General features: G+C 47.5%; 2 protein-coding genes and 1 non-coding gene across 4 annotated transcripts in view; 1 reads left to right on the top strand and 2 right to left on the bottom strand.

The window, feature by feature from the left end:
• LOC135814789 (protein HIRA-like) overlaps positions 1-6,612 on the top strand; it is a 36,979-nt gene extending 30,367 nt beyond the window's left edge. Inside the window, exons 27-34 of one of the 2 annotated variants that reach the window (XM_065327962.1) lie at positions 813-915; positions 1,451-1,660; positions 2,470-2,548; positions 3,465-3,552; positions 4,368-4,456; positions 4,882-4,927; positions 5,914-6,062; positions 6,109-6,612. In XM_065327962.1, coding sequence (XP_065184034.1) covers positions 813-915; positions 1,451-1,660; positions 2,470-2,548; positions 3,465-3,552; positions 4,368-4,456; positions 4,882-4,927; positions 5,914-6,026 — 728 coding nt within the window. In that variant the 3' untranslated portion in view covers positions 6,027-6,062; positions 6,109-6,612. Of the gene's footprint in view, positions 1-812; positions 916-1,450; positions 1,661-2,469; positions 2,549-3,464; positions 3,553-4,367; positions 4,457-4,881; positions 4,928-5,913 lie in introns of both variants that reach the window. The other variant, XM_065327961.1, reaches the window with a different exon arrangement.
• Positions 5,766-25,741, bottom strand: part of LOC135814790 (transient receptor potential cation channel subfamily A member 1-like) — a 24,106-nt gene continuing 4,130 nt past the window's right edge. The window contains exons 5-22 of the mRNA XM_065327963.1: positions 25,358-25,473; positions 24,367-24,454; positions 23,496-23,563; positions 22,908-23,045; positions 22,103-22,186; positions 21,484-21,561; positions 18,536-18,604; positions 18,261-18,331; positions 17,934-18,038; positions 17,025-17,095; positions 16,722-16,805; positions 12,815-12,969; positions 12,229-12,344; positions 11,849-11,888; positions 10,671-10,760; positions 8,473-8,538; positions 7,272-7,555; positions 5,766-6,345 (exon numbers count right to left, since the gene is read on the bottom strand). Coding sequence (XP_065184035.1) covers positions 6,342-6,345; positions 7,272-7,555; positions 8,473-8,538; positions 10,671-10,760; positions 11,849-11,888; positions 12,229-12,344; positions 12,815-12,969; positions 16,722-16,805; positions 17,025-17,095; positions 17,934-18,038; positions 18,261-18,331; positions 18,536-18,604; positions 21,484-21,561; positions 22,103-22,186; positions 22,908-23,045; positions 23,496-23,563; positions 24,367-24,454; positions 25,358-25,473 — 1,727 coding nt within the window. The 3' untranslated portion in view covers positions 5,766-6,341. The remainder of the gene's footprint in view (positions 6,346-7,271; positions 7,556-8,472; positions 8,539-10,670; positions 10,761-11,848; positions 11,889-12,228; positions 12,345-12,814; positions 12,970-16,721; positions 16,806-17,024; positions 17,096-17,933; positions 18,039-18,260; positions 18,332-18,535; positions 18,605-21,483; positions 21,562-22,102; positions 22,187-22,907; positions 23,046-23,495; positions 23,564-24,366; positions 24,455-25,357; positions 25,474-25,741) is intronic.
• On the bottom strand, positions 9,048-9,169 carry Trnal-caa (transfer RNA leucine (anticodon CAA)). Its single transcript has 2 exons — positions 9,132-9,169; positions 9,048-9,093 (listed from the first exon to the last, which is right to left on the bottom strand). It is a non-coding gene; the product is annotated as a tRNA-Leu (tRNA).

Here is a 25,741-nt window from a genome sequence, read left to right as displayed (position 1 = left end):
TCGTCTTGGTCTGGCCGCTGAGCTGGTTGGTTGTTTTCCAAGTAAGGCGTGCATTTGCCTGACTTCGTGCGAGGAGATTCTGGTAGTACTCGGCCCGAAAGTGACGCAACGCTCGCTTAGCCTTAGCGCATGCTGCTGTAAATGCAGTTTGCAGATCCGTGTCAGTCGGTGAGGCTCGCCAGCGACGATGTGCTGCCTTTCGAAACCTGCAGACCTGCATGGTTAAATCTCGACATTGCGGTTTTTGCACCAGGTAACGATTGCTTCAGAGCAGTGGCCTGGATCTATGCCACCCACGTAAAGTGCTGAACGCTTGATGTGCTTAGCACCACAGAGCTCAGACTTCTCGGGCCATGTAAGGCGATTGCTGCAATTCTCCCGCAGTGCTTTTCTAAGTTTTGGCCGGAAGAGCAGCAAGGTTGATCAATTCCTGATACCCGATCAGGGCCAGGTCAATGTTCTCGTCCAGGGACATACTGAGAGTCAGCCAGGGACAACAAGCATAGTGGGAGTGCTGGAATTGAAAGAAAAAAGGGCCCGCAAGAGGCTGGTCTGCGGAGCAATGAAAACGTCAACCACCCCCTGCCGTACACTTTCGCTTCGTGATCTTTATAATAATCACTGGTCCCTTGCTGAACATGTAATAGTTACGTAGGAAACAGTATAATGATTGTGTGTGTGTGTGTGTGTGTGTGTGTGTGCGCGTGCACGTGCGTGTGTGTGCGTGCATGTGTGTGTGTGTGCGTGTGTATGCATGTCCGTGTGGGTGTGCATGCACGTGTGTATATACATGGTGTGTGTGTGACATACAGATAGTGATCAGCTGACAGGGTTGGACATAAGTAGCAGTGGTCATCCACTGGTGACCGTCAACGCAAGTCGTACCTTCATGTACACAGCTGATATGGAGGCATGGTGAGTTGGTAGGGGTTCTGCCCTGAAATAGATATTAGATGTACCAATCAACTCCCTCAACCTTGAACATACAATGTATTGTCGAGTAGGACGTATGTTTTGACGGTGCTGAAGGGTCTGGATGGGGATTCCGGATGTGGCTTGACTAGCGGCTTCTTCAACACAACAGAGTTTGCCACAGGATGTGGATGCAAGTCCTCGAGTACAAGTGGCTTTTCTGGATGTACATCATGTACATGTTATGTATTGAAGACACACACCAAACTGTCTATCTGTGTGCCTGCTAAATCTTGACTGTAAGCATCCTGTAATGTAACAGGTTGTGGAGCTATGGCTGGAGAATGTAGAACTACTAGAAGTCTCTACACTGCTCTGTGTGTTAGTGGAGCTTGCTGTGTCCAGGACACAGTGCTTGCCTGAGGGTTAGCATGGCTGTACGTACTCCGGCCTTGGTGAAGTGCTAGTACAATGTACCGCGCTGCTAGCTTGTTCTCATTGTTTGCTTTTATACTGTGCTTGTGTGCATGGTCTGTAGGTTATTACTGAGCGATCACGAGGACCCAATCAACCGACTGAGTAGCTATGCTGTGCGCAAGTCATTCAGCACTGGTGGTGGCAGCAGCAGCAGCGGCACAGCAGTAGCAGCGGGTTCATCGACGGACGCCGTGGCGAGTAGTGTGAAAGGTGTCGGTGACCTGCGGCCTCTGGCACGATTGCAGGGCCTGGTGTGTGCTGATGGACACAGGTAAATAACTACTGTCTGACTATTGACTAACTGTGCTGACTGCTTCTTATACTGCTCATAATTATTACCTGCAATACCTGTACTCCATGCTATGCTGTGCTGCAGTGGTGCAGGGGCGTCGGAAGGAGTTTGACATTGGTGCGGCGAAAGTGTGAGAGGGGGTCCGGGGGTTGTCCCCCGGGAAAAAATTTGAAAATTGGGCCTAAAAGGCCATATTTTAACGCTACAGAATAATATGAGAAATAAGAATATGCATGCTGATGATACACCGCATTGTCGATGTAAAACATGGTACCTGTACAAGAGTCGACAAGCCAACAACATGGTTGAAATGTTTAAAAATAATAATAATAAAAACTTCGAAAATTATTGCCGGTGCGGCTTTGGCCGCACCTGCCGCACCGGTTCCGACGCCCCTGTGGTGTCAAGTGAAATACAGGCATACATGTACATGTATGAGCTCATGAATGTGTTAGCTCTAGGTGTAGTGTAGGCCCAGCACTACCTACGCTGCTGATATATTCATGAGCTCACTCTCCATAATTGTACCAGCAGCACCGGAGATACGTATGGCATATGCTGCTCGTGGCTGCAATGCACGGTCTGGATATTGTCCGGGTATTTGTTGTATGGTGTAAGCCTGTAAGTGCGTATGTATGTGTGACTGCTTGTGTGTATGTATGTACGTGCATGCGTGTGTATGTGCGTGCGTGTGTGTGTGTGTGTGTGTGTGTGTGTGTGTGTGTGTGTGTGTGTGTGTGTATGTGTGTTTGCGTGTATGTGTGTGCGTGTGTGTATGCGTATTATAGGGAGGCAGCCATTCGTGCTGGTAGTTTGTTGCACCAGGACGGAGCTCAGACGCGTCTCGCCAATCAAGCTTTCTTGGAGGTAAGCTGGCTGGGCTGATTAGCCGTACAGATTGATATGTACATGACTGTACGTGTAGTCACGTGACTGCACTGGGAAGTACACACTCGATCTTGGTATGAGCTCCGCAGCGACCTTGTCGCAATTGCGTGTCCTACATTGGGTGAATGCTATTCGCCATGCAGTTTGAATTGTAGCAAATGACAAAGACTGTCATGGTTTCTTACTGAGGTCATTGCACTAGTAGTGAGAGGTGGGTGTTTGATGGGAGGGGTGGGTGTCATCGTGGCTAGAGACGGCTGAACCCCGGTTGGTGCATCCTTTAGCAAACGCCATTGTCCCCCACTTACGCTCCCTTTTGATAACAGTTATAGGTACATGTATGTGTTGTTTTTCTGACTTTGCTTGTTGATAAGCGACCACCCCGCGCTGCAAGCAAAAGCGGTCGTTAAAGCCAGGTGGTCTTTGGAACCAGGTCCCATACATTCGGGACATATCGGATTGTGTACATGCATGTGCATGATTATACTTCCGTGTACTCATATTGACAGGTGTGGAGCATAGAATACTTTCTAAAGCACACCTCACTCAAGTGCATGCAGCGCATCCTGCACTGTCCCTTGCCACTTCTGTTGACTGCATGCACATGAATCAGAGCGCACTTCAACCCTGTTGCTGTCAAACATGACAGCCAAGATGGCACTTTTGGTTAGTTTTGGTCCTGTGTGCACTTAGTACACTAAAAGTCGGTCGCTGGTCGAGCAAGGCAGGTGGTCAAGGCAGGTGGTCGCTGTATCCAGTGCAGTTTCTGTGTAGAACTGTCCGTGCATGGAAAAACGGTCGTTAAAAAGCAGGTGGTCGCTAAACACAAAGGTCGCTTACACCAGGTTTTACTGTAATTGTTCCTCTTCTGTGTACATGTATTCCTTTACTCCAGAATCAAGTAGCAGGTGCACTGGCGTTGGAATCTCACATTGAATATCGTGTATGGCTGACGGCCTATGCCAGATATCTCACACAAGAAGGTAGTGTTGCTGTTTGTGTGTGTGCGTGTGTGCGTGCGTGCGCGCGCGTGTGGGGTGGGGCGCGGGGGCGGACGCGGGCGGGTAGGTGTGGGGTGGGGCGCGGGCGCGGGTGGGGGTGGGTGTGGGTGTGTGTGTGTTTGTACCTTTCTGTGTGTGTGTGTGTGTGTGTGTGTGTGTTTGTGTGTGTTTGTATCTTTCTGTCTGTGTGTCTGCCTGTGTCCTCTGTACTCGCACATGCATGAGTGCATGAGTGCATGAGTGCATGAGTGCATGAGTGCATGTGTATGTGTTTAGTATTGTTTAGTACTGTTCACACATCTGTGGGGTAATTGTAGACTAAATTGAGTAAATTCTATATTAAAATTTACTGCAATGAACATTGTGGGTGGAGGGGTGGATTTCTGCCTTATTTTGTGTGAAGTTAAGGTTATTTCAAATGGTGAACGGTACTATTCTCTGAGCCTTATGAAGGCGAAACAGCTGTCAGGAGGAATTTCAGTATCTACCTGCAACCCTTCCTTGGTTGGTGTGTGTAATGGCTACTGAGGTAGCAGTGAGTCGGCTGTGAGAGCGCATGGAGGAGAGGAGAGGAAGAGTTCTTTACATTGAAGTTAAGGTTCTCTGACCTTTTGAAAAGATGGTAGTTAAGCTGTGTTGGACTGAGACAAGTTCAAAAAACTGATGACTTGACCTCGGCATGAACAGGAGAGCGCGTTACGGTGCTCTTGCTTCTGCGGGGCATACATTGTACCGTATCAATTTTTGCAACCTTTTGGGGTTTTATTCACTTCTCTGGTTTTCCATCCGTTGCCCAGGAATGGAGGCCACTCTGAAAGACCTGTGCAACTCAATGATGAAAGGTCTGCACAATGCCTCCGCGCCGTATGAACAGCTGTTCGTTCTGGTGAGTAGAACTAGAACCTTCCCTTTTCAACCGCTCTCTGGTATTGATTTCCACGTGGCCACATGCCGTGCACTTGGTGTTCATGTCTGATTGTCATATGGTGGAGCATCCTTTAACGGGCACCTTGATCATCGTCCATTAGTGGGAAACTTTTGTGCGAATAGGACGAAGCTTACCCTTAGCCTTTTCCGCTGCTGAAGTCCTTTGAAACAATAATACTTAGAAGTCCTTTGAAACAATAATACTTAGAAGGACGCACTTTAGGCTCGGGTTCGTGTATGACATTCTAGTCTTATTTGTCGAGTTTCTCCTAGCCTTAGCCCCCTCTCTCTCCTGCACCAGTTTGTGCTGATGTTAATTAGCAGCAACAGTCACTCTCTAGTCAAGTCTAAAAGGTATGATTCTTTCAATCACGGTGTTTACAGGGCATCTCGAAGAAGTCTCTCATCAAGGAGATCTTGGTTATCATGGGTAAGAAACTGTCCTTGCCTCTTCTATTCTGCACATACGTTCACAGTGCTGTACGTACATCGGGTATGCACTAGAATAAGGACAACTTGACAAATGCTGCGGCTACAGTTGTGGCAAGTGAAATCCGACACTTGCCATAGGGCACAGCGCCACAAATGGACATCAGTGATGTAATGCACTGCACCTAATTTGTACTATAGAGCCGTATACATCCCAAACTGATCGAAAGGTCACAGCGTAGATGCACACAGTTCACAAATATGGTACACATAAGGAGTATTGGTATCCAATCCCCATTCATTTTTGCCAGCACCTTTTTAACCTTGACTGTGATGAGTACGAGTTTTGTTATCAGACAGATAAAGTTGTATGTAACACATGTACTGTACGTATGCAGGGCTGCAGACTGCATGGTGCAGTCCCTTATGCCAAGTGTTGGATTTCACTTGCCACAACTGTACTTGTACTGCAAACAGTTTCATGCGAGAAGCAATCGTGTGGCAGCGAATAGCTTTTTGCATGAAACTTGTTACTTTAGACTAACTGGAACATTCGTCAGGTCCTTATTCATACGGAAAACGCTCTAGGCATTGGGCACTCTGCGGAGATCCTTATTAGGACTTACAGGTATAGCTGTGCATGTACCTGCTTCCAATCCGGTTGTGCCAGGTATACATGCACCCGGCCCAGCTGGATTCAGATCCAAGAGCAGACACTGGCACCCCCCCCCCCCCCCCCCCCCTCTTTCTCTCATTGCATTTGTCTTTCCAATCCAAGTCCTCATGCACACTGAGAGAACCCAAGCCTCAAGAATCCCTACTCAAGATACACACACCACTTCACCACAATCTTTTCTTGCCAAGTGCAATATTACAAATGCCACACACACTGTTGTCGTCATGCAAGAATAATCATATCCAGTTCCAAGAACACAAGTTTTGGTTTCCCTTTGATGTTGGTGTGTGCGTGTGTTGTGCATGTAACAGCTACAAATATCTCCCTGCAGCGTTGTGTTGCGCAGCTCCAAGAGCAGCTCGAGGCACTGCCATCGCACCGGAACACTGCCGCTGCTGCTGTTGTAGGCCCGCAGCGCCTGTAATAGATGCAAGATTACTCCTCTGCTGCTGAAATGTAGGTGGATGGATTAGATACAAGATCAATCCTCTACTGCTGAAATGTAGGTGCATGATTACTAGATCCTTTGCGTGTGCAATCATAAAAAAGATCGTTTTTGCTCTGTGTAATATATGCTGGCTGCTGTACATAACTTCCGAATACCTAGTGTGCCAGTTGTCTGTACAAAAAGTGTTTGAAAAAGCACCAGATCATAGTTTCCTGATGATAAAATCTGTTCACACTTGTCATTCATTATTCATTCTCCATCTTGTGCTGTCCATCCGCTGACCATCCTGCGTTATCTGCATTGGAACATTGACAAACCAAAAGCACTCAATTACGGCGGTTGTCTCACTCCTTTTTCTCCACACACCTTTTTAAACCTCGTATTTCCCTCTTATCCGCTTTCTATAGGCCTCTCGACCTCTCAGTTTATATAGTTTTTATTACCCACTAGCTTCAAATTTTAACAATCGCTGCTAGGCAGTCAGTGTCATATAGGATTGTTGACTTGTTATGTCGCAGTTGTTATGTCGCAGAAAATTGAGAAAACTATGTGTGATATCTGACCACCGCCCCTTGTTGTAACCAAAAGTAGTGTGATGGTGGTGCGAGTGCGTGTGTGTGTGTGTGTGTGTGTGTGTGTGTGTGTGTGTGTGTGTGTGTGTGTGTGTGTGTGTGTGTGTGTGTGTGTGTGTGTGTGTGTGTGTGTGTGTGTGTGTGTGTGTGTGTGTGTGTGTGTGTGTGTGTGTGTGTGTGTGTGTGTGTGTGTGTGTGTGTGTGTGTGTGTGTGTGTGTGTGTGTGTGTGTGTGTGTGTTGCTTAGTCACCGTGTCACCGTACTGAACTTCACGAAGTTCTAGTCTGCTTGACAGTGTTCATGTTTCTGTGCAGTATTTAGCAGCACCTAACCAAACTGCATTCTTGATCCATTCCGATCATGATAAATGTGATCACATGTCACAGAGGACCTGTAAAACCAGGACTGACTATTAAAGCCGAGCTTAGCTCGCAACACATGTACAGTGCACGTGTACAAATTCATGTAATACTGCGCTCGTCTACCCAGTGCGTGAGGGAAGGGGTGCATTGTAGAGTTACCATGGAAACATTACCCGATCGGGTGCCCGTGGAAAACTACCCGAAGAAAATGCTACCCGACTCGGCCCTAATAACCTTCAAGACGGTGTGCCTAGCATACATGTCACGACAAGGTAGTGAGTACTCACTTGATTATTTTCTTGCGCAGCGGTGGCAAGTGTATTCTACCCGCTTGGTGGGACGCTGCGGCCGCTGTTCCCGGCTGTTGCTGCTGCCGTCGTCGCTTGGCCGTCGAGGTCATAACCTCCGCAGCTAGGACGTCATCCGACGGCTCCAGGGACACACGGTCTAGCTTGGCATGAAGGTCCTGGATCTGCTGTCGCAATGCCGCGAGCTCTTCGCGGATACTCGTCTCTTCAGTTGTGTCTTCCAGGCTTTCGGTTACGATGTCTTTTAGTTCGATGACTTCGTCCTACGCAACCATGCATTTACATCAATAGCAATGGCCGACAAATCAACAGCTAACTTCAGACACTTCCTGTATTGCAAGGTGCTGGGTAGGAGGTGGCGTGCGTGAAAACAACCCTGAAAGAAATTTCCGATGATTCCAATGCGTCTGTTGACATGTGTATCGTGTAATCATTAGCTAGGACATGTCAGTGCACTTGAAATTTCTGTTTTCATAGACAAACTCATTACATTTCCTGCACAACCGATGTGTGAAGTATGAAGTGAACTGTGATGTGCACCTGCTGCTCCCTGGCTCAGTGAACTGAGCAGTTGGAGGCGGCCACAAGCCGTGGGGGTTAAATAGATTTCTACCAGTTTGCCGCAGCTTCCACTGTATTACATACCAGTACAGGTGGCACTGATGGCTTTGATAGGAACCTGTTGATCTGCTTTACAGTGACAGTAGCATATGTACATGTGTTCAATGTACTAACAAAGTAACTAACAACAGCCCATGTACAGGGCCAGTAACAACAGCCCATGTACAGACAGGGCCAGTAACAACAGCCCATGTACAGGGCCAGTAACAACAGCCCGTGTACCGGGCCAGTAACAACAGTCCATGTACAGGGCCAGTAACAACTAACAATTATGTGTACCGGGTGAGTGGTACCAGGTGAAATTCAGCCGACCCAGGATCACAGCTTTGCAAGCTTCCAGGGGTTGGGTTTAATCTACCGCCAGTAAGTGCATGTGTGAGTGCTGCCAGGTGAAATCCAGCCACAGGATCACAGCTTTCCGGCAAGCTTCTCGGAGTTGGATTTTATCTAGCACCAGTAAACGTTGCTGCTGCTACGTGCTGCTCACTAGCAATACCTGTACCACAGTAAGTACATGTACGTGTACATGCACTGCCGCTACATGGTACAATGTACTCACATATGTTTGTCTAGCAATCTTGTTCAAGTCTTCTTGCTCCCCAGCATCATCGTCATAGTACAGACGCTGTACAGTGTAGAAGTGCATGACAGAATAGCACAAAACATTGCAATGAGAACAAGAGTCAATCAAGACCGGAGCAGACTAATAAATAAAGCATACCGGTACTACAACAAAACATTTATACTACTACCAAGAGTACATAACCCCCCAGAGTGTGCAACTCCCACATACCCTGCTGTCCCGACAGAATTTCAAGTTGACGTCATTATTTATGATGCAATGCTCCTTGCACCAGTGATTTACAACATGTGTACGGGTGTCAACGCATCACACGTTTTTCTTTCCAATAATTTGTACAGGATCGATCGGCTTCGGTCAACCACAGGTTCCGGATTCGTCTGATAATCCGTGTACAGTGCGCATTGCATCATCAAAATGACGTCAACTTGAAATTCTGTCGGGACAGCACCCATAGTGGAGTTGCACACTCTGGGGGGTTATGTACTCTTGCTACTACTACATGTACGTGTATGTTTCATTCATCAATTTTTCAAGGCAATAAAAAAAAGATGTGTCAGAAGTGGGATTCGAACCCACGCCCACATACGTGGACCAGAAGGCTCCAATCTGCATTGACTGCAGAAGGTCGACAGGACCTTGAGTCTGGCGCCTTAGACCGCTCGGCCATCCTGACAGGACAGGATAACACACTGGCGAGCAGCTAACCATGCACACACACTATGTTCTATCACTATCAGTGGCTGTATGAGGAATTATTATTATTATTATTAGGCCAAAACAAAAAATAGGCTTGTTTCCGGTCGGCAACCCCTCAAAAAGGAGACTCGGTCGGCCGGAATGAAACTTTTTTTGAATACTTTTTTTGGTTCCTCAATCGTTGTGGTATTGATGGACAAGAGCACCTTCACATGTACATTGTACATATATCATGGCAAGGATCAATATCAAAGTTGACTGACTCACTGTTCTTGTACAGCATGTGGTGTATTCCTGTTTTCGTACATCCTGAGAAATCAAGCAAACAGTTCGAGTCCTTCCAGCTCCGTTATTCTAGCTCGTATCGACCCCATAGGTTTTCGAGCCGACAGCTGAGAATCTCTGCTATCTTATAGGTGTTTCGATTGTGGAATTCGATTGAGATTTGACGGAGTTATGACTCGTTGAGTGCACTTGCACACATGGCATTGCCACCGTTTGTATACATTTGGGACCAAAAAAAGTTTCAGAATTTGGGGAAAAGTGGCCCGGTCGGGCGACCGGAAACAAGGTCATTATTTGTTTTGGCCTTATTATTATTATTATTGTGAGTTACGAAGTCTGAAGAAAATGTTGAACAGTCTCTGCTGGGATGACGACTACACCATAGCTCAGTGGTTAGAGCATCGCTAGCTACAAGCGAGGGTCCCTGGTTCGAGTCCTGGTGGTGACAGTCAATTTTTTCTTCAGACTTTTCCCGTTTGTCTCTTTCCTTCAAACTAGTGAAGATTATTATTATTATTATTATTATTTTCATTATATTATTTTCCCATTTGTCTCTTTCCCTCAAACCAGTTAATATTATTATTATTATTTCTTATTTTGTTAGGGATTTCCTAACAGGCAATGTTGCCTTTTTACTGGGAACCCTAAATGAGACTTTGTGTGAGCGCGAAACAACGCAGGCGACCCGGCCAGGCGACAAGATGGAGGCAGCGCATTCCACCTGTCGGCACCAAGATACGCAATGGAATGGAAACCATACCGGGAGTGGCAGGCAGGCAAGACAAGCGCAGCTGTAGCTTGGCCCCGGGTTGTGGCAGCAGTATGTGGGCCGGTGCCGCGGGGAGTGAATAGGAGGCCGAGAAGTGGGCTAGATAAACCAGGAAGAGCGAGAAAGAAAGAGAGAGAGGATATGACAGAGATCTCCTGTCATTTTTTTCTTCGTTCTTTTTGGTGCGTTCTATGTCCCCATGACGTTGAGACCTTGGGTCGGCTGAGGGCAAAAAGCCTCACCATCACTATGCTCCCACTATGCAATTTTTTGTCTTTGCCTGTGAGCTGTGATCATTGTAAAAAGGAAAATTTTAAAAAGAAAAAGAAAAAAGAGAAACTGTGAACGCTGCTGCGCAGAGTGACCTCATTGACTGGATATATACTTCAAGTACAATTTAACAGCACAAGCGTATGATACTCACTTCTGGTGAACATTTACTGGCTATGTGGTTTCGCAATTTATTGCGGTCCCCTTCCGACAGCTTTCTTTCCATTGATATTACCGTTGCTGCCTGTACACAGGGCAAGGAGATTGTAGTGGGCACCAAGACACAAACAATCCATTGACACATACTTGCATTGCTACGCACTATCTAATACAAGCAGATCAACTCGCAAAGCTACTCACTTGAAAGCAGTACTGAGCGGCTGCGTCTGATTATGGGTACCAAGTGGATGCTGCCAGCCACGTGATCATCGCAGTGTTGCACACGGTGTATCGCAGTGTTGCACACGGTGCATCGCAGTGTTGCACACGGTGTATCGCAGTGTTGCCCACGGTGCATCGCAGTGTTGCACACGGTGCATCGCAGTGTTGCACACGGTGTATCGCAGTGTTGCACACGGTGTATCGCAGTGTTGCACACGGTGTATGGCAGTGTTGCACACGGTGTATCGCAGTGTTGCACACGGTGTATCGCAGTGTTGCACACGGTGTATCGCAGTGTTGCACACGGTGCATCGCAGTGTTGCACACGGTGTATCGCAGTGTCGCACACGGTGTATCGCAGTGTTGCACACGGTGCAGCCTTGGATGAAAGGGGTTCTACAAAGCATTTCCTGTTCTTCGTTCATTGACTGAGGGCAAGATACTTCAGAAATGGTACCTCAAGAGTCAGAAAAGAAGGTTGTACGTGTGCAGAGTCACTAATGCAAGTACATGTACAATGGTACAAGTACTGGCAGCTAAATGTACCAGTTCATACATGTATAGAGTAGCGAATTAGTGTGCGCATGGATCCACCGCCATATTGGATATCATACTGGTTGCACCGTGCCGAGACAGCATGCTAGCTAGTGCAGTGTGTGATCATAGCATGCTAGCTAGTGCAGTGTGTGTGATCATAGCATGCTAGCGAATGCAGTGTGTGTGATCATAGCATGCTAGCGAATGCAGTGTGTGTGATCATAGCATGCTAGCGAATGCAGTGTGTGTGATCATAGCATGCTAGCGAATGCAGTGTGTGTGTGATCATAGCATGCTAGCGAATGCAGTGTGTGTGATCATAGCATGCTAGCGAGTGCAGTGTGTGTGCATGCCGTGCCGTGCACGATCATAGCATGGTGGGAGTGTAGTACATGGCTGGATGGTCTTACTCACCTGTTGCATAAGTGCATTCTGTGCAACATTGTCATGGACACTGAACAACAACAACAAGAGAGCAAATGTCTATACTGCGGCGTCTATCGAAATCCAGAGGTGAAAAGAGAGAGAGAGAGAGAGAGAGAGAGAGAGAGGGGGGGGGGAGAGAAAGAGAGAGAAAGAAAGAAAGAGAGACAGAGAGACAGACAGACAGACAGAAAGAAAGAGAGACAGACAGACAGACAGACAGACAAGACGGACAAGACGGAGAGACATATGCATGGAGGAGGAATAGGAGAGACAGGAGGGGAGGGAGTGGGGTGGAGAGAAAGTCGGCACACACATGTGTCACGTTTAGAAACCCACAACATGCACTCCTCTCTAGTGCCGTGGCTTACCGCTGAAAAGTGTCCGACATCAGTGCGATCAGCAGATTGAGTAGCACGAGTGACGTCAGGGCCAGGAAAGTGCCAACAAGAAGCCGAGCTACAACAGAATCGATCTTCACAATATTCTATAGTGCACAACAAGACATACAGACATGTACTCAGTACATTGTACTCCCACACCATTACCCGCATACATTACCCACACCATTACCCACACCATTACCCACACCATTACCCGCATACATTACCCACACCATTACCCACACCATTACCCGCATACATTACCCACATACACTGGAAGTATGGGTACATATATTTTAAACAGGACAGCATCATAGTTGCATGGCTGCAAGGACATAGTGTGATGAACAGCATTCTGAAGGCGCCGCCACATGGACGATTCGGCACAGCAACATCCACAGCGCGTCCTCCACCTTGGCACACAAGCGACCCTTTCACTACCACTAGTCAGCAGACAAGATGCCGATCTCTACCCAAGTGCTGTACTATCCACGGTACCAATCATATCAACGTGACTGTGATTGTGAAGAAACACACTAGCAACACACGGCGTGCTGATGAGAGCAGGACTCACGCTGACGAAGTATTCATTGCCAATGGATGCCATGAACAGCTGGAAGAGGAGCTCGGATTCGTCGGCAAAACCAGACACAGTTGTAGCGGCTGTCGTGTTGGTGGCGGCAACCGTCTCTACCGTCCTATTGCCAAAGAAAATCCAGAACCCGCAGGCTGGGTGGGACACAGGACAAGAATGAAAGTCTGGTCAACATGCAAGCTACATCATCAGTGAAGCTCCATGTATCTACCGGTATGTTCTACCGGTATGTTCTACCGGTATGTTCTACCGGTATGTTCTACCGGTATGTTCTACCGGTATGTTCTACCGGTATGTTCTACCGGTATGTTCTACCGGTATGTTCTACCGGTATGTTCTACCGGTATGTTCTACCGGTATGTTCTTGTTTACACAATGTCATACAAGTGTAAAAGTGATTCTCAAGGTGTGAGTCTCTGCAGCCGTCAGTCAAGTGACTAGTACAGGTCTACTCTCCATATAACGTAATCTCTGGGACCACGCGGAAATTATGTTATATCGAGAGTTATCTTATGTAGAAACCCGTGTGTAAAATACAATATGTACCTCAAAATGAAGGGTATTTCAAGGCGGGTTCACCCATGCAAACACTGTACCACCATCGACATCAGATACCATCAATGCTGCAGAATACTGTACTAGTATAATGCACAATAGGATTAAACCGGTAGGAAAGCAGTAAGCGACCACCGTGATCAATCAAGGTTTTAATAAGACACTACAAAAGAAAGAACATGGATGCAATCAACAGAATTATGTTCACAACAGAAGTAAAGGCAGCAAAGCAGTCAGCGGCCACATCTTAAAAAGACAACACGACACTACAGCCACGGTGCTGTCGTAACATGCACAGCGCACTGTACATAAAGCCACGAATGAAAACAGTTCTCAAGCAAGTTCCAAAAAACAAGAATTGCACAGCTTTCCATCTTCATCTTTACTCTGACACATATGGTGATAGTGGCGCGAACAATTGCGGCACTGACGCAGAATGAGTTGCTCACTCACAAGAGGGCAAGCAAAACAAGCAGATCTGGAACACCCGGAATCGGACCCGGACTCGCTACTGCTGCAGTTGTTGTCGCTGCTGCCGCTGCTGGTGCTGATTGCATCTGTCACTTGAATGGTTTCAACTCCACTGCCGTCAGCCATTGACTCAGTGCTGCTTCTGTTGCCAGCCTTGCTGCTGCTGCCGCTGCTGCTGGTTGCATCACTGACGATTTCAACCTCACTGTCCTCAACCATTGACTCAGTGCTGCTTCTGTTGCCAGCCTTGCTGCTGCTGCCGCTGCTGCTGCTGCCGCTGCTGCTGCTGGTTGCATCACTAACGATTTCAACCTCATTGTCCTCAGCCATTGACTCAGTGCTGCTGTCATGGTTGTGGTGGTGGGTGCTGCTGCTGGATGCAGCTTCAACAAACTGAGCTTGAACCTCAGCACGTTGCGGCTTGAAGAAGTCGGTGATGTTCTTCTGCTTCTTGGCAGTGGCTGCAGTCAGAAGGAAGTCATCAATGTTAGCCAGACTCTTTTGAATGGCAGGAGGAACCGATCGTGAATTCATGATGAAGGCTGTCAGAGTAGAGAGGCTACCATACGCTTCCGCGAAGGTTGGTGGTGGGACAGAAGGTAATTCCTCATCACTATCATCACTTTGTTCATTCTCTGCTGGCTTGGCTGCTACATCTGCCACAATGCTCTCCACAGTTACCTCCTCCTCCGTGGCAGCTTCATCGTCGGCACAGACGAAATCACTCACAGTGGTGGTGGTGTCGATCTGCAGCTTCTCCGTAGCGTCACTCCACAACGCAGACAGTTCGGATTCAGTGAGGTCCAACTCATCCTCCACTGGTCTAGCACCCTCAGCAATCTGTGGTTGAAAGCGTGCATGCCTCCAACAATTGCTGATCGTCTTTGCCGCAACAGCTTCCCACGACGCAGCTGTCAGCAGAGCAGCATCCTTCAGGTCGAAGAAGCCACCAGGGTTTGCCAAGTCCAGCTTATTCGAGTCGAATGCTGCAATCAGCTTCTGGATGACTCTGCGGCGATACTGGGCCTTGAAGCTGCGTATAATGCCCTGATCAAGTGGCTGAGTGACGCTTGTGGAGTTGGGTGGTAGGAATGCTACCTTCATGTTGGACAATGTCAAGTCCCGCACACCAGCAACATGAGCCGAGCAGTTGTCCATGAACATGATGATGTTGCGTTTCTGTCGAGCCATGTCTGCGTTGACGGAGAGCAGCCATTCTTTGAAGAGCTCGCCAGTCATCCAAGCGTTTCTGTTGGACTTATACGTAACAGGCAACGATTGGACATTCTTGAAGCAGCGAGGCTTAGCATAATGCCCGATCATGAGCGGAGTGAGCTTGTCACTGCCATCGAGATTACAGGCAAAGAGCAATGAAACCCGTTCCTTCTTCTTCTTACCTCCTCTACACTTCTCGCCACGAAACGCTAGCGTCTTGTGCGGTAGGAGTCGGTAGAAGAGTGCCGACTCATCGGCGTTGAAGACATCCTTCGGCGCATATCCCTCGAATAAGCCAGGAAGAACCTGGTCTTGCCAGTCGTGAATATCATCGGAACGAGCCGCGTGTTCACCTTCTCCAGCCTTCGTTCTTAGCGATAGCTGATGGCGCTTCTTGAACTTATCGCAGAATCCGCTGCTGGCGGAAAACTCTTCATCAGATATTCCGAAATGCTCGGCGAACTCTCTGGCTTTGGTTCGGATGGTGTCGTCGAAAACATCAACTCCGGCTGTCCTTGCCTTTACAACCCACTGGAACAGGGCGTCGTCCAGCTGAGGCCACTTGGAATGAGCAATCCGCTTCACCTTGCCGGAGCGTTGACCGGTTTCCCAACTTTTCCGACAAGAATCCTTGTTCTTCAAGATGGTGTAAATTGTGCTGGTAGGTTTTCCAGTCGCCCTCGAAATGTCACGGACTGACAACTTCCTTCTTTCATGATCATCGATAATTTTTATTTTCTCCTTCAAACTGATCGATACTCGTTGCTTCGACATGGCGGAACAGTTCACAACAAGCTTGCAATTGCAAGGAAAACAAATGAGTGACCGGCTCGCGCGCAGGCGCTAGCGCTTCTGTTGTTTTGTGGCTGCGCTTGTAGCTTTTTGTTGCACATGTGGCTGCGCGTGTAGCTCTTTGAGTCTTTGTCGTATGTGCTGTTGCGTTTGTGTCTCTGTGTCGTACATGCTGCTGCCCCGTGGTAAACGCTGTTGCGCTGTCTTTGAATGCTCTGTACATGCGACTGCACCGTCTTCTGTCCCCTCCGTATGCACTCTTTCTCGTCTTGTCCCCCTCGTACACGCATTTTCTCGTCTTGTCTCCGTTCGTCGGACCGGTTGCAGTCTTGTCTCCGTTCGTCGGACCGGTTGCCGTCTTGTCTCCGTCGTATTTGATCGTCTGCCGTCTTTGTCTCCCTTTTCGTTCTGGACTGGTTGTATCCCACACGGGCACCAATTTCGCGTCCACCGCCTCACTTTTCCTGACGTCTTCAAAATACGTTCCCTTGTCTTGTCTCGGTGTCAGTAGTCTCGTAGATCGTCGTCTCATGACAGCGCCAGAGGAGAAAAGTTCGTCCCAGTCGTAACAACACTAAAGTATCACGCATGTGAATCTACGTTATATCGAGAGTGGGCACATCTGGGACTGCGCTGCAGGTGCGTTATGTCGAGGTTTACGTTATGTAGAATTACGTTGTGCAGAACAAAATTTGTATGGGAGTGATGCTGTGTCGGCGGGGGATTAGATTTTTTTACGTACTAGCGAGGTTTACGTACAAGTGAGAGTTGTTATATCGAGAGTAGACCTGTAAATAGGTCATGTACACGTGTACAGCGTATTGTACTGAGTGTGGTACTGGGTTTCAATTACCATAGGGTATAAAGATGATGAGGTACAGAAACGAGAACTTCACCACGTCACGCATGATGCGAGTCACCATAACAACAAATGGGCCTGGGCAGGGAGATCACAGCACACACATACACACACACGTACACGCATACACACGTACACACACACACACACACATATGCACACACATATACACACACATACATCATTGGTAAATGGATATCATCTGGCAATACGATCAACTCTCATCAATACAGGAATCAATCGGTATCGCTGTCACTTTCAAACCCCCATTGACATGCAATGAGTTCCAGAACCTACCTAGTTTTCTGAAAGCACGTAGATACTTGAGTGTGCGTACCCAGAGCAACATTATCGTTGCTGTCATCAATCTGGAGAGAGGACATAGAGTAGGACAAGAATGATGGAAATCGGGTGGAACTTGTGACCCTCAGACCAACTGACCTGATGTAGGATTGATGCGCTGGTGGAGAACACAGATATTCTTTCACATGTCCAGAATTAGATACGTTTGCAATGAAGCACGGTACCTGTGTGTGTGTGTGTGTGTGTGTGTGTGTGTGTGTGTGTGTGTGTGTGTGTGTGTGTGTGTGTGTGTGTGTGTGTGTGTGTGTGTGTGTGTGTGTGTGTGTGTGTGTGTGTGTGTGTGTGTGTGCACATATGCACAGTTTTAAACCTGCAGAAGCGGACACCTCTCAAGACTGGACACCTCTCAAGACTGGACACCTCTCAAGACTGGACACCTCTCAAGACTGGACACCTCTCAAGACTGGACACCTCTCAAGACTGGACACCTCTCAAGACTGGGCACCCTATACGGGTATATAGGCAACAAGTTTATTCTCCTCCCTTTCCAAAATGTTCCTAATCAGGTTGTAATGACTTCTAAAGTCCTGACACATGACAATGACTCACAGCCTGATCCCCAAATATGGGATATGTCTGATCTACAGTGTGTCCGTATCCAAGAGGTTTTATTGTACTGCAAGTCGTGTTAAATGTCGCAGCACAGCTGCATGAGACTTACTACACGTGTCCTCTGCACAGACTTACAGCACAGACTTGCGATGTCCCATTTCACAAGCAATGGCACATTGTGCTGTGAAGCACTGTTACACACTGTTATAATTGAAGCTCGAAGCTCCGATATGCAATATAGGCTTGCAGGCTGAGTTGCAGCACAGACTCACTACACACACATGTACTTACGCTGCATGTACTCGGGCTATGGTGCGGGAATGTTGAGTGATGTCTACGACGCGCGAGATGACGGAGGCAAACATCAGGAAGTAGCAGAGCCAATCCAGTGCGTTCCTACGCGACACAGAACAGACGTTGTGTACACACTGACAGTTTATGCTCCTTGTCATGCTAATAGTGCAATTTTGAACTCTGCTTAACACGTGTCATCATTGCCCAGCCAGCAAGTCAACACGAGGCTTTGACGTACTCAGTTGTGTCCACAAGCAGAACATGACAATATTGGTATCTGCTGAAGATTGTGAATAATGTACACTGCCATCACCTTTCACCTACCACATATCTTCAAAGTATGCCGGGCTAGAATCGCTGACTTCCTTGATCTCTTGTTTGATATACTCTGCCTCCTGCACCATGGATCATCATCACACATACACACACAGACACAGATTTGTGATTGCACGCACATACACAATCGAACCAGCACGTCTGCATGCAGTAGATAGGAAGCGAACAGCACGTCCCCTGCACACCACCAATATCAGTGGTAGAACATAAGATATACCAGGATTCATAGGCAATACAGACATTTCGTAACTGTTTCCGCTCACGTCTGGATAGGCCGGATGACAGCTCGTCAGGTCCCGGTTTAGTGAAGACAGTCGCCATTCAGCCCATTGCTGTAAGATACCAACAACACAGCCAATACAATTATAACACAGACGGTAAAGTCAACGCAGACATGTACCGATGTTTTGGAATCACTCCGGCTGGCATGGTGCACAGAAAACTGGCCTCTCTAGGCAGGTGGTCTCCCTACAGAGGTCTACACTCTACACGTATATTAAAATCCTCAGACAACATAATTATTGAAACAAGGTCTGGGTCCGAGATGATCGGTCTCCAAAGACAGGTGGTCCCCTAAAGACAGGTGGTCCCCTAAAGACAGGTGGTCCCCTAAAGACAGGTGGTCCCCTAAACAGGTGGTCCCCTAAACAGGTGGTCCCCTAAACAGGTGGTCCCTTAAAGACAGGTGGTCCCTTAAAGACAGGTGGTCCCTTAAAGACAGGTGGTCCCTTAAAGACAGGTGGTCCCTTAAAGACAGGTGGTCCCTTAAAGACAGGTGGTCCCTTAAAGACAGGTGGTCCCTTAAAGACAGGTGGTCCCTTAAAGACAGGTGGTCCCTTAAAGACAGGTGGTCCCTTAAAGACAGGTGGTCCCTTAAAGACAGGTGGTCCCTTAAAGACAGGTGGTCCCTTAACCCTTTCAGCCCTGACTGGAAAATCACCTCCCACTGGGCCAAAAATGGCAATTTTTGAGAATGCATATTCTGGTCCAAAATTGATTGGAGATGTTGGGTATGGACATATGCACTGTGAATCCGAAGAAATTTTGCAGGATTTCATTGTACGAGACTCATAACACCATATTTAGATATGCGACTTTTGGCGATTTTTCCTCAAAATTCATTCAATTTAGGCAATTGACGACAAAGATCAGACAAGCAATGGCAAGCAGTGCTATAACTGGTCAGTGTTGACTTCAGAATGGAGAAATGTCATATAACATGCTCCTGGTGTTCTACGGCAACCTAGACTAGAGTACAGCGACTCGTTTTATACGGCGCTTGCATCATATGCGACTGCGCGATCCAGAATGGGTCTTTCTTTTTCTTGGGCGCCTCGTAAAGTTTGAATCCTCCAGCAGCCCTACCTACTTCAAGACAAAACCATATGATGGACAGTGAGGATGCCGAGTGACTGGAGTAGCAACCATAGCAACTGCATCAGCTATAATAGCAGCCGGTGCAGTGGCAGCGGTTGACTCACTGTGCTCGGCGCATCCCAGGGTGATTCATCTCTGGCCGCACGCGTACGTACGTACGTACGTACGTACACAGCGCAGGTAAAGTCATATTGATGGAGAATGCAATACTGCTCATTCTCTGATTTAGACACTCATTGGCAAGACAATCCAGCTATGAAAATAGTTTGAAGCATTTCCTAAACAGCCGAGTGCATACTGCGCACCGGTGTACGTACGCATGAAAATTCAAGAAACAATCGGCTGCGCAATTTCTGATAGTGGTTCAAAATTGCACAATTGTTGACTATTCTGGATTATTCTGGATTCATATTAGATAACAATCTCCATCCTGTAGGTGCCTGGCTCTGTACTCAACATACAATACTTACATGTATGCACATCTCTATTGTGATCTGCATGCATGTCTGACCAGTACACTTGACTTCAAATTCAAATATTTTCAAAAATCTGACCTTCAAATTTGATCGCAGTTTACTTGAGGAACTTCAGCAAACGGGCTCACGACAGACAGCTCCTACTCAGAACACCATGCCTAGGTGTCAGAGACTTCAGCATCGCTTTCCAAATCTCTTTGGTCTCCAGCATCCCCTGCGTCCGAGTCAGCTGCGATCTTTTGAATAGCTGAGCAAATTCGTAATCCTCAGAAAACGACTCCGACACAATTTCGCTGTCTCCAGAATCATTCTCAGAGTCATTACCCGCCTCACACTGCTTCACAGGACTCCTTCCATCGTCACAGAGTAGTTGAGCTACTTACCTTGCCGAGAAACAGCAGGGCAAGATGACGAAAACGAACTTTCAGCAAAACAATTTATTTGAACGATATGCCAAAATGCGCACTTCAAACTCAATGCTCGCGGCTGTTCTGCTGTGCAGACTGGCCACATACGCTGCGTACACGTCGATCAGGTCCTTCAGCCCACTGAGGAACAGTTCCAGGCCCCACTGATGTTGAGGCATCAGTACAAACGCGACGTAGACTCTCTACACTGAGGACGTATATATACGTCGTCAGTGGGGCAGGTGCACACGTCATGACGTATATATACGTCGACAGTGGTGAAAGGGTTAAAGACAGGTGGTCCCTTAAAGACAGGTGGTCTTATACATGTACAGTCAGACCTCGCATATCCCATCCTCTTTTATCAAGAAAAGCGCTGGAAACCGAACATTCGGACCAGCACAGCCAGGTTGTACTATAACATTATGCCTTGAATGATTTTCGGTAGAACTGAAAAGGCACTATAGCTACTGAGCTGTACTGTTACAACATGCAATTTCCTGGATGTGACAAAGGGGATTTCTGGCAGCAGATCGTGTGAATGCAGGCCATAGTGTTCTTAAAAGGTAGTAGAAATCGCACCTCCGAGTATTGTCTCACTATAATCCACAATATGTTGTGCAAAACAAAGTGGACGCCAGAAACTAGCACCGCTTGTTGATGGGAATCACCTCTTATCAGCCCAGTCTCCACAGAGTGCACATCATGAAGTCCCTGCTAAGGACAGCATGGGTCTCACACAGTGCGATGTCCAAAAGTGCATGCATGATAGCACCTGGTGAACATGGCAACTGGATAGACTGATTGGCGTGTTGTTTTTTTGACAACTGGATAGGTTGGTAGGTTACTGCCACGCTCTGGAAACAGGGGAGAGTTGGAATTATGTTGTGAGGAGATACACACCTAGCCGGCACAACACTAGTATACACCACCAGGCCGTGTGACCCTTACCTCGTGCTGTTTCAGGGACTTGATGTACTCCACCACTTCACTGGCACAGTCATAGAGCAGGAACAGTACTGCTGCCACCTGTGCACACAGTGGCATGTACACAGTGGCATGTACACAGTGATATGCACACAGTACACGAGCACGTTATCAAAGTCGTGCAGCGCAGTCCTTGTTGAACTGCTCCGGCCAAGAAAAGACGGTGAAGAAAACACAGTGCAGGGTATGGAAACTTCTCGCATCCCCTGAGCCTGCCCTCTTTGTTACTGAAACTTGTCTGGTTGACTAACAAGTTGCTGTGCAGCCAGAGCCTGATATGACCAGCCAGACCAGCTGCTACTCCCATGCCAACTCAATTGCAAAGAGAGTGTTATTGCATAGAGAGACAGACAGACAGACAGACAGACACACACACACACACACACACACACACACACACACACACACACACACACACACACACACACACACACACACACACACAGAACGCATGGGTTAGTACAGCATGGGTCCACTTGCGCAACTCCACAAGTTACAATGTTTCAGTCTGCTTGACCGCATTGTCATACACTCAATCGCAGCATGCAAGGCCACATCACAATGATCTTGATGCTGCTCTCACCTCGAATGCTATCCTCCAGCGGTGGGAGGGGGGATACAGGTATCGTGTTTCCCAGTCATATGCCACAGAGACCACTGTCCACACCTGTACAGCAGAGTAGAGCAGTCAACCTGCTGATCTCCCATTCCATGTCACCATGGCCATACAGTCATGTGCACGCCATGTACTAGTATACTGTATACTGGTGCATATGAGCATGCCTTTGCTTCATATACTGTACACACACACACCTGTCCTGTAGAGCCACTACCACTAGGGTCACGTGGGCCCGGAGGGGCAGCAGAGAGAGAGAAAGAGCACACACACACACACACAGACACACACACACACACACACACACACACACACACACACATGTAACACACGCACACACACACACACACACACACGCACACACACACCACATACATACACACACACGTACACGCACACACACCACATACATACACACACACTCACACACACACGCACGCACACGTACCCCCCCCCCCCCACACACACACCCACACTCACACCCACCCACCACACCCACCCACACCCACCCACACAGTCACACACACAGTGATCTAGTGTACGAGTACTGTTTCAGAGGATCAGCAACATGAGCTGCTGAATGCAGATGCCAAGTTTGAGCGAGAGCATAGTATTCTCCGCTGAATCATGGTTTATGCATGCAACCAGAGACTTATCACTCCAAGGCTAGAGTAAAGTATGCTGTCAACCAAACAGCAAAGTACTAACTTAGTAATGGAGATGAGCCTACGAGGAAAGAAACAATTTTGTTTCCATCGGTCCTCCATCTTACCAACACTGACAACATGTAGACAAACGTTTGAAGGAGCGCTCCACGCTTGCCAAACTGATTCCACTTCAGCTTGAGAGAGCGAAGCACAACAGGGCTTGTCAGGAGGCTGTAATGTCGGCATTGCACGATGACTTCCAGCTGTACATGTACATTTGAAACAAGCGGCAAGAAACTTAAATAACTAGTAAACTGTCCATTGTGTGAAACAGCATTCCTGGTCAGAAAATGAATCTAGGAGTGCTGGAGTGCCTTTGTCTCATTTATTTATATTTTTACATTGTATTGTGTTCTGTAGGCTTCAACAAAATGTGCAACATCTATAAATTAATAGATGTTGCACACACACTCTATGATCCCCTCTTTCTCAAACTCTCTCACCTACCCTGTAGCATTGATTTCACCTCGTGGCATGGTGAAAGAGAGAGCAACTGTGAAATCTTTGAAGAGAGTCACCAGTCAGCCATGCAAATCTGAGCAGGAAGCAAACTGTGAAGTGTCCGGCACGCCGCATGCGCCTTCTGTGTTTAACTTATTTTTGCGCGCTCGCAAAAATTCATGAAATGCAAAGCCGTTGCCGCACAGACATACCGGTGTCAGCGCTCTGCCCTGTGGCCCATCGTTCTCAGTGATGCCATCGGCCTGCTCACCACTTGATACTGTAGCATACACAGACACGACACAACGTCAAGAGAACACACTATAGTGACTATACGCATGATACGTATACTAGTAGGTAATATGACTAGGTGGCAGAGCATATAAACCCGGAATTCAAGGGCATTATACTTGAGTCAGTCATAGATAATTGGAAACAATGGAAAGGTATTAAAACATTCACCTTACCACTACTAACAAGTAACAACTGAGACGATCATATACAAGCAGAAACAGTGATCCGCTGTTGGATAACGAATACAGTCAGACCTTGCATACCCGCACACATCACGGTTTTCCACAAAAAAATACCCGGATAGGCGAGGGAACTGGATAATCAAACACACATACTGTATGTATGCATGGCATATGCTGTAAATCGGTAACCAATGATTTTCTTTCGGATGGCGAGGGATACAGATAAAAGAGGACCGGATAAGCGAGGTCTGACTATACACCGTGGCTTGGTGGTAGAGCACCGCTGGCCTTAAAAGCGAGGGTCCCTGGTTATAGTCCTGGTGGTGACAGTAAAGATTTTCTTCAGACTTTTCCTGTTTGCATCTCCCTCAAACTAATGAGTCAGGGGTGGGTCCAAAGGGAGGGGGGGGGAGGAGGTTCTGGAGTTCCGCGGAACCCCCTGAATTTCCCAAAAGTACTACTGGAAACCATATGCATGTACGTGTATCAGCCATTCAGTTTTGGCTAAACTGGACCCCCCCCCCCCCACCCTCTGGATATGCCCCTGTATGTGATCAGCTGAATCCCAGTCACCAGTGTTCAGTCCTTAAAGTGCCCAATGTCTTACCTGGTGTTTGTTCGATGTAGTTGATCCAGAAGAGCTGTGCTCGCTGACTAGCGGATGTGGAATGCAGTTGCTCAAGCGCCTTCGACGCCTGAAGGAACACAACATGTTTTGAATCGGATATTATTATTATACTTGAAGTAAGCACTATCGCGATGTAAGCGGGGATGCCTACTTCACTTGTGCCATTCAGGATTATGATAAAGAGAAAAACAGAAAGCTCAGAATCTTGAGGAACAATGCTGTAAAGCAGAATAGCTGCTTTGAATCGGATAGCAGGTGAAAAGCACTGCAGCCTGCCATCCCACATAAGACACTGGTGTTGTGTGAAGCTGAACGTATGCATAACGCCTCCTCCAATAGTAGTAAGTATGAAAGGGAAAGGAGAGCGCCGGGAGGGGGGGGGGGGGGGGGGACCCGGTTTTGGCACAAAATCTTGTTAGCTCCATATCATTAACTTTTTGCTTCGTCAATACGGAAATAGGCAGGGCTTGTTTAAAGTTGTTTTGCAAAGACAAACAGCTCTACAGAACAACTGACCTACGATATGTACCGTTAAAAAACCCCGGACAGTATCTGCCAGTCTAATATATCTTTAAAAAAAGGCCTATGAGGCTACATGTGTTGAGGGGCCACTCACCTAAGTGCTCATGCAAGCTTTACTACTAAAGGCATAACGGAAAGAGCAGATTGTTGGGAGTCATGATCGCTAAGCTGCCGAGCTGATCGGTGTCATCCCCGCTAAGCCAATAAGGAAAAACTGTGATCATTTCAGGACCACCGCATGCCATACTTGAACATACATCCAGACCTCTGTTCAGAGACCACCAATATAGAGAGACCCCCTGTGAATAAAGACCACCTGTGAATAAAGACCACTTTCCTTCAAAGACCAGCATTCTGTGCACTATGACGCAGGTGTTAAGCAGCATAGGTTTCAGTGCACTGACTTCTCATACACATAACAGTTAGTATTACTAACGTCCAAACGTACCACTTCCGGCATTTTGACAATCATGGAAGTCAAGGCTTTCTGTCCGTCTGAGCTCTCCACACCGGCAAACGCCGGCTGATCCAGCGACAGCAGGTACTGAGCAGCATCTGAACGGTCTATGGTAACAGAACAGTTTGATAGTAACAACATATGCATGAGCCGTGTGTGTGTGTGTGTGTGTGTGTGTGTGTGTGTGTGTGTGTATGTATGTATGTGTGTGTTACAATGCGTGTGCAGTCGCATGCAGCGGCACAATGTGTAAGCCATGACCATAAGCAGAAATAGAGCCTACAATCTACTCATGATGGGGCAGGGGTCATACATTCCAGTGATTCATACTTGAAGATCTAATTAAATCCATTGGCACATCGCGAAATCAAACAC

The sequence above is a fragment of the Sycon ciliatum genome, chromosome 4 (assembly GCF_964019385.1).
Source record: "Sycon ciliatum chromosome 4, ocSycCili1.1, whole genome shotgun sequence".
Taxonomy (NCBI): Eukaryota; Metazoa; Porifera; class Calcarea; order Leucosolenida; family Sycettidae; genus Sycon; species Sycon ciliatum.
This window is presented reverse-complemented; position numbering and strand designations above follow the sequence as displayed.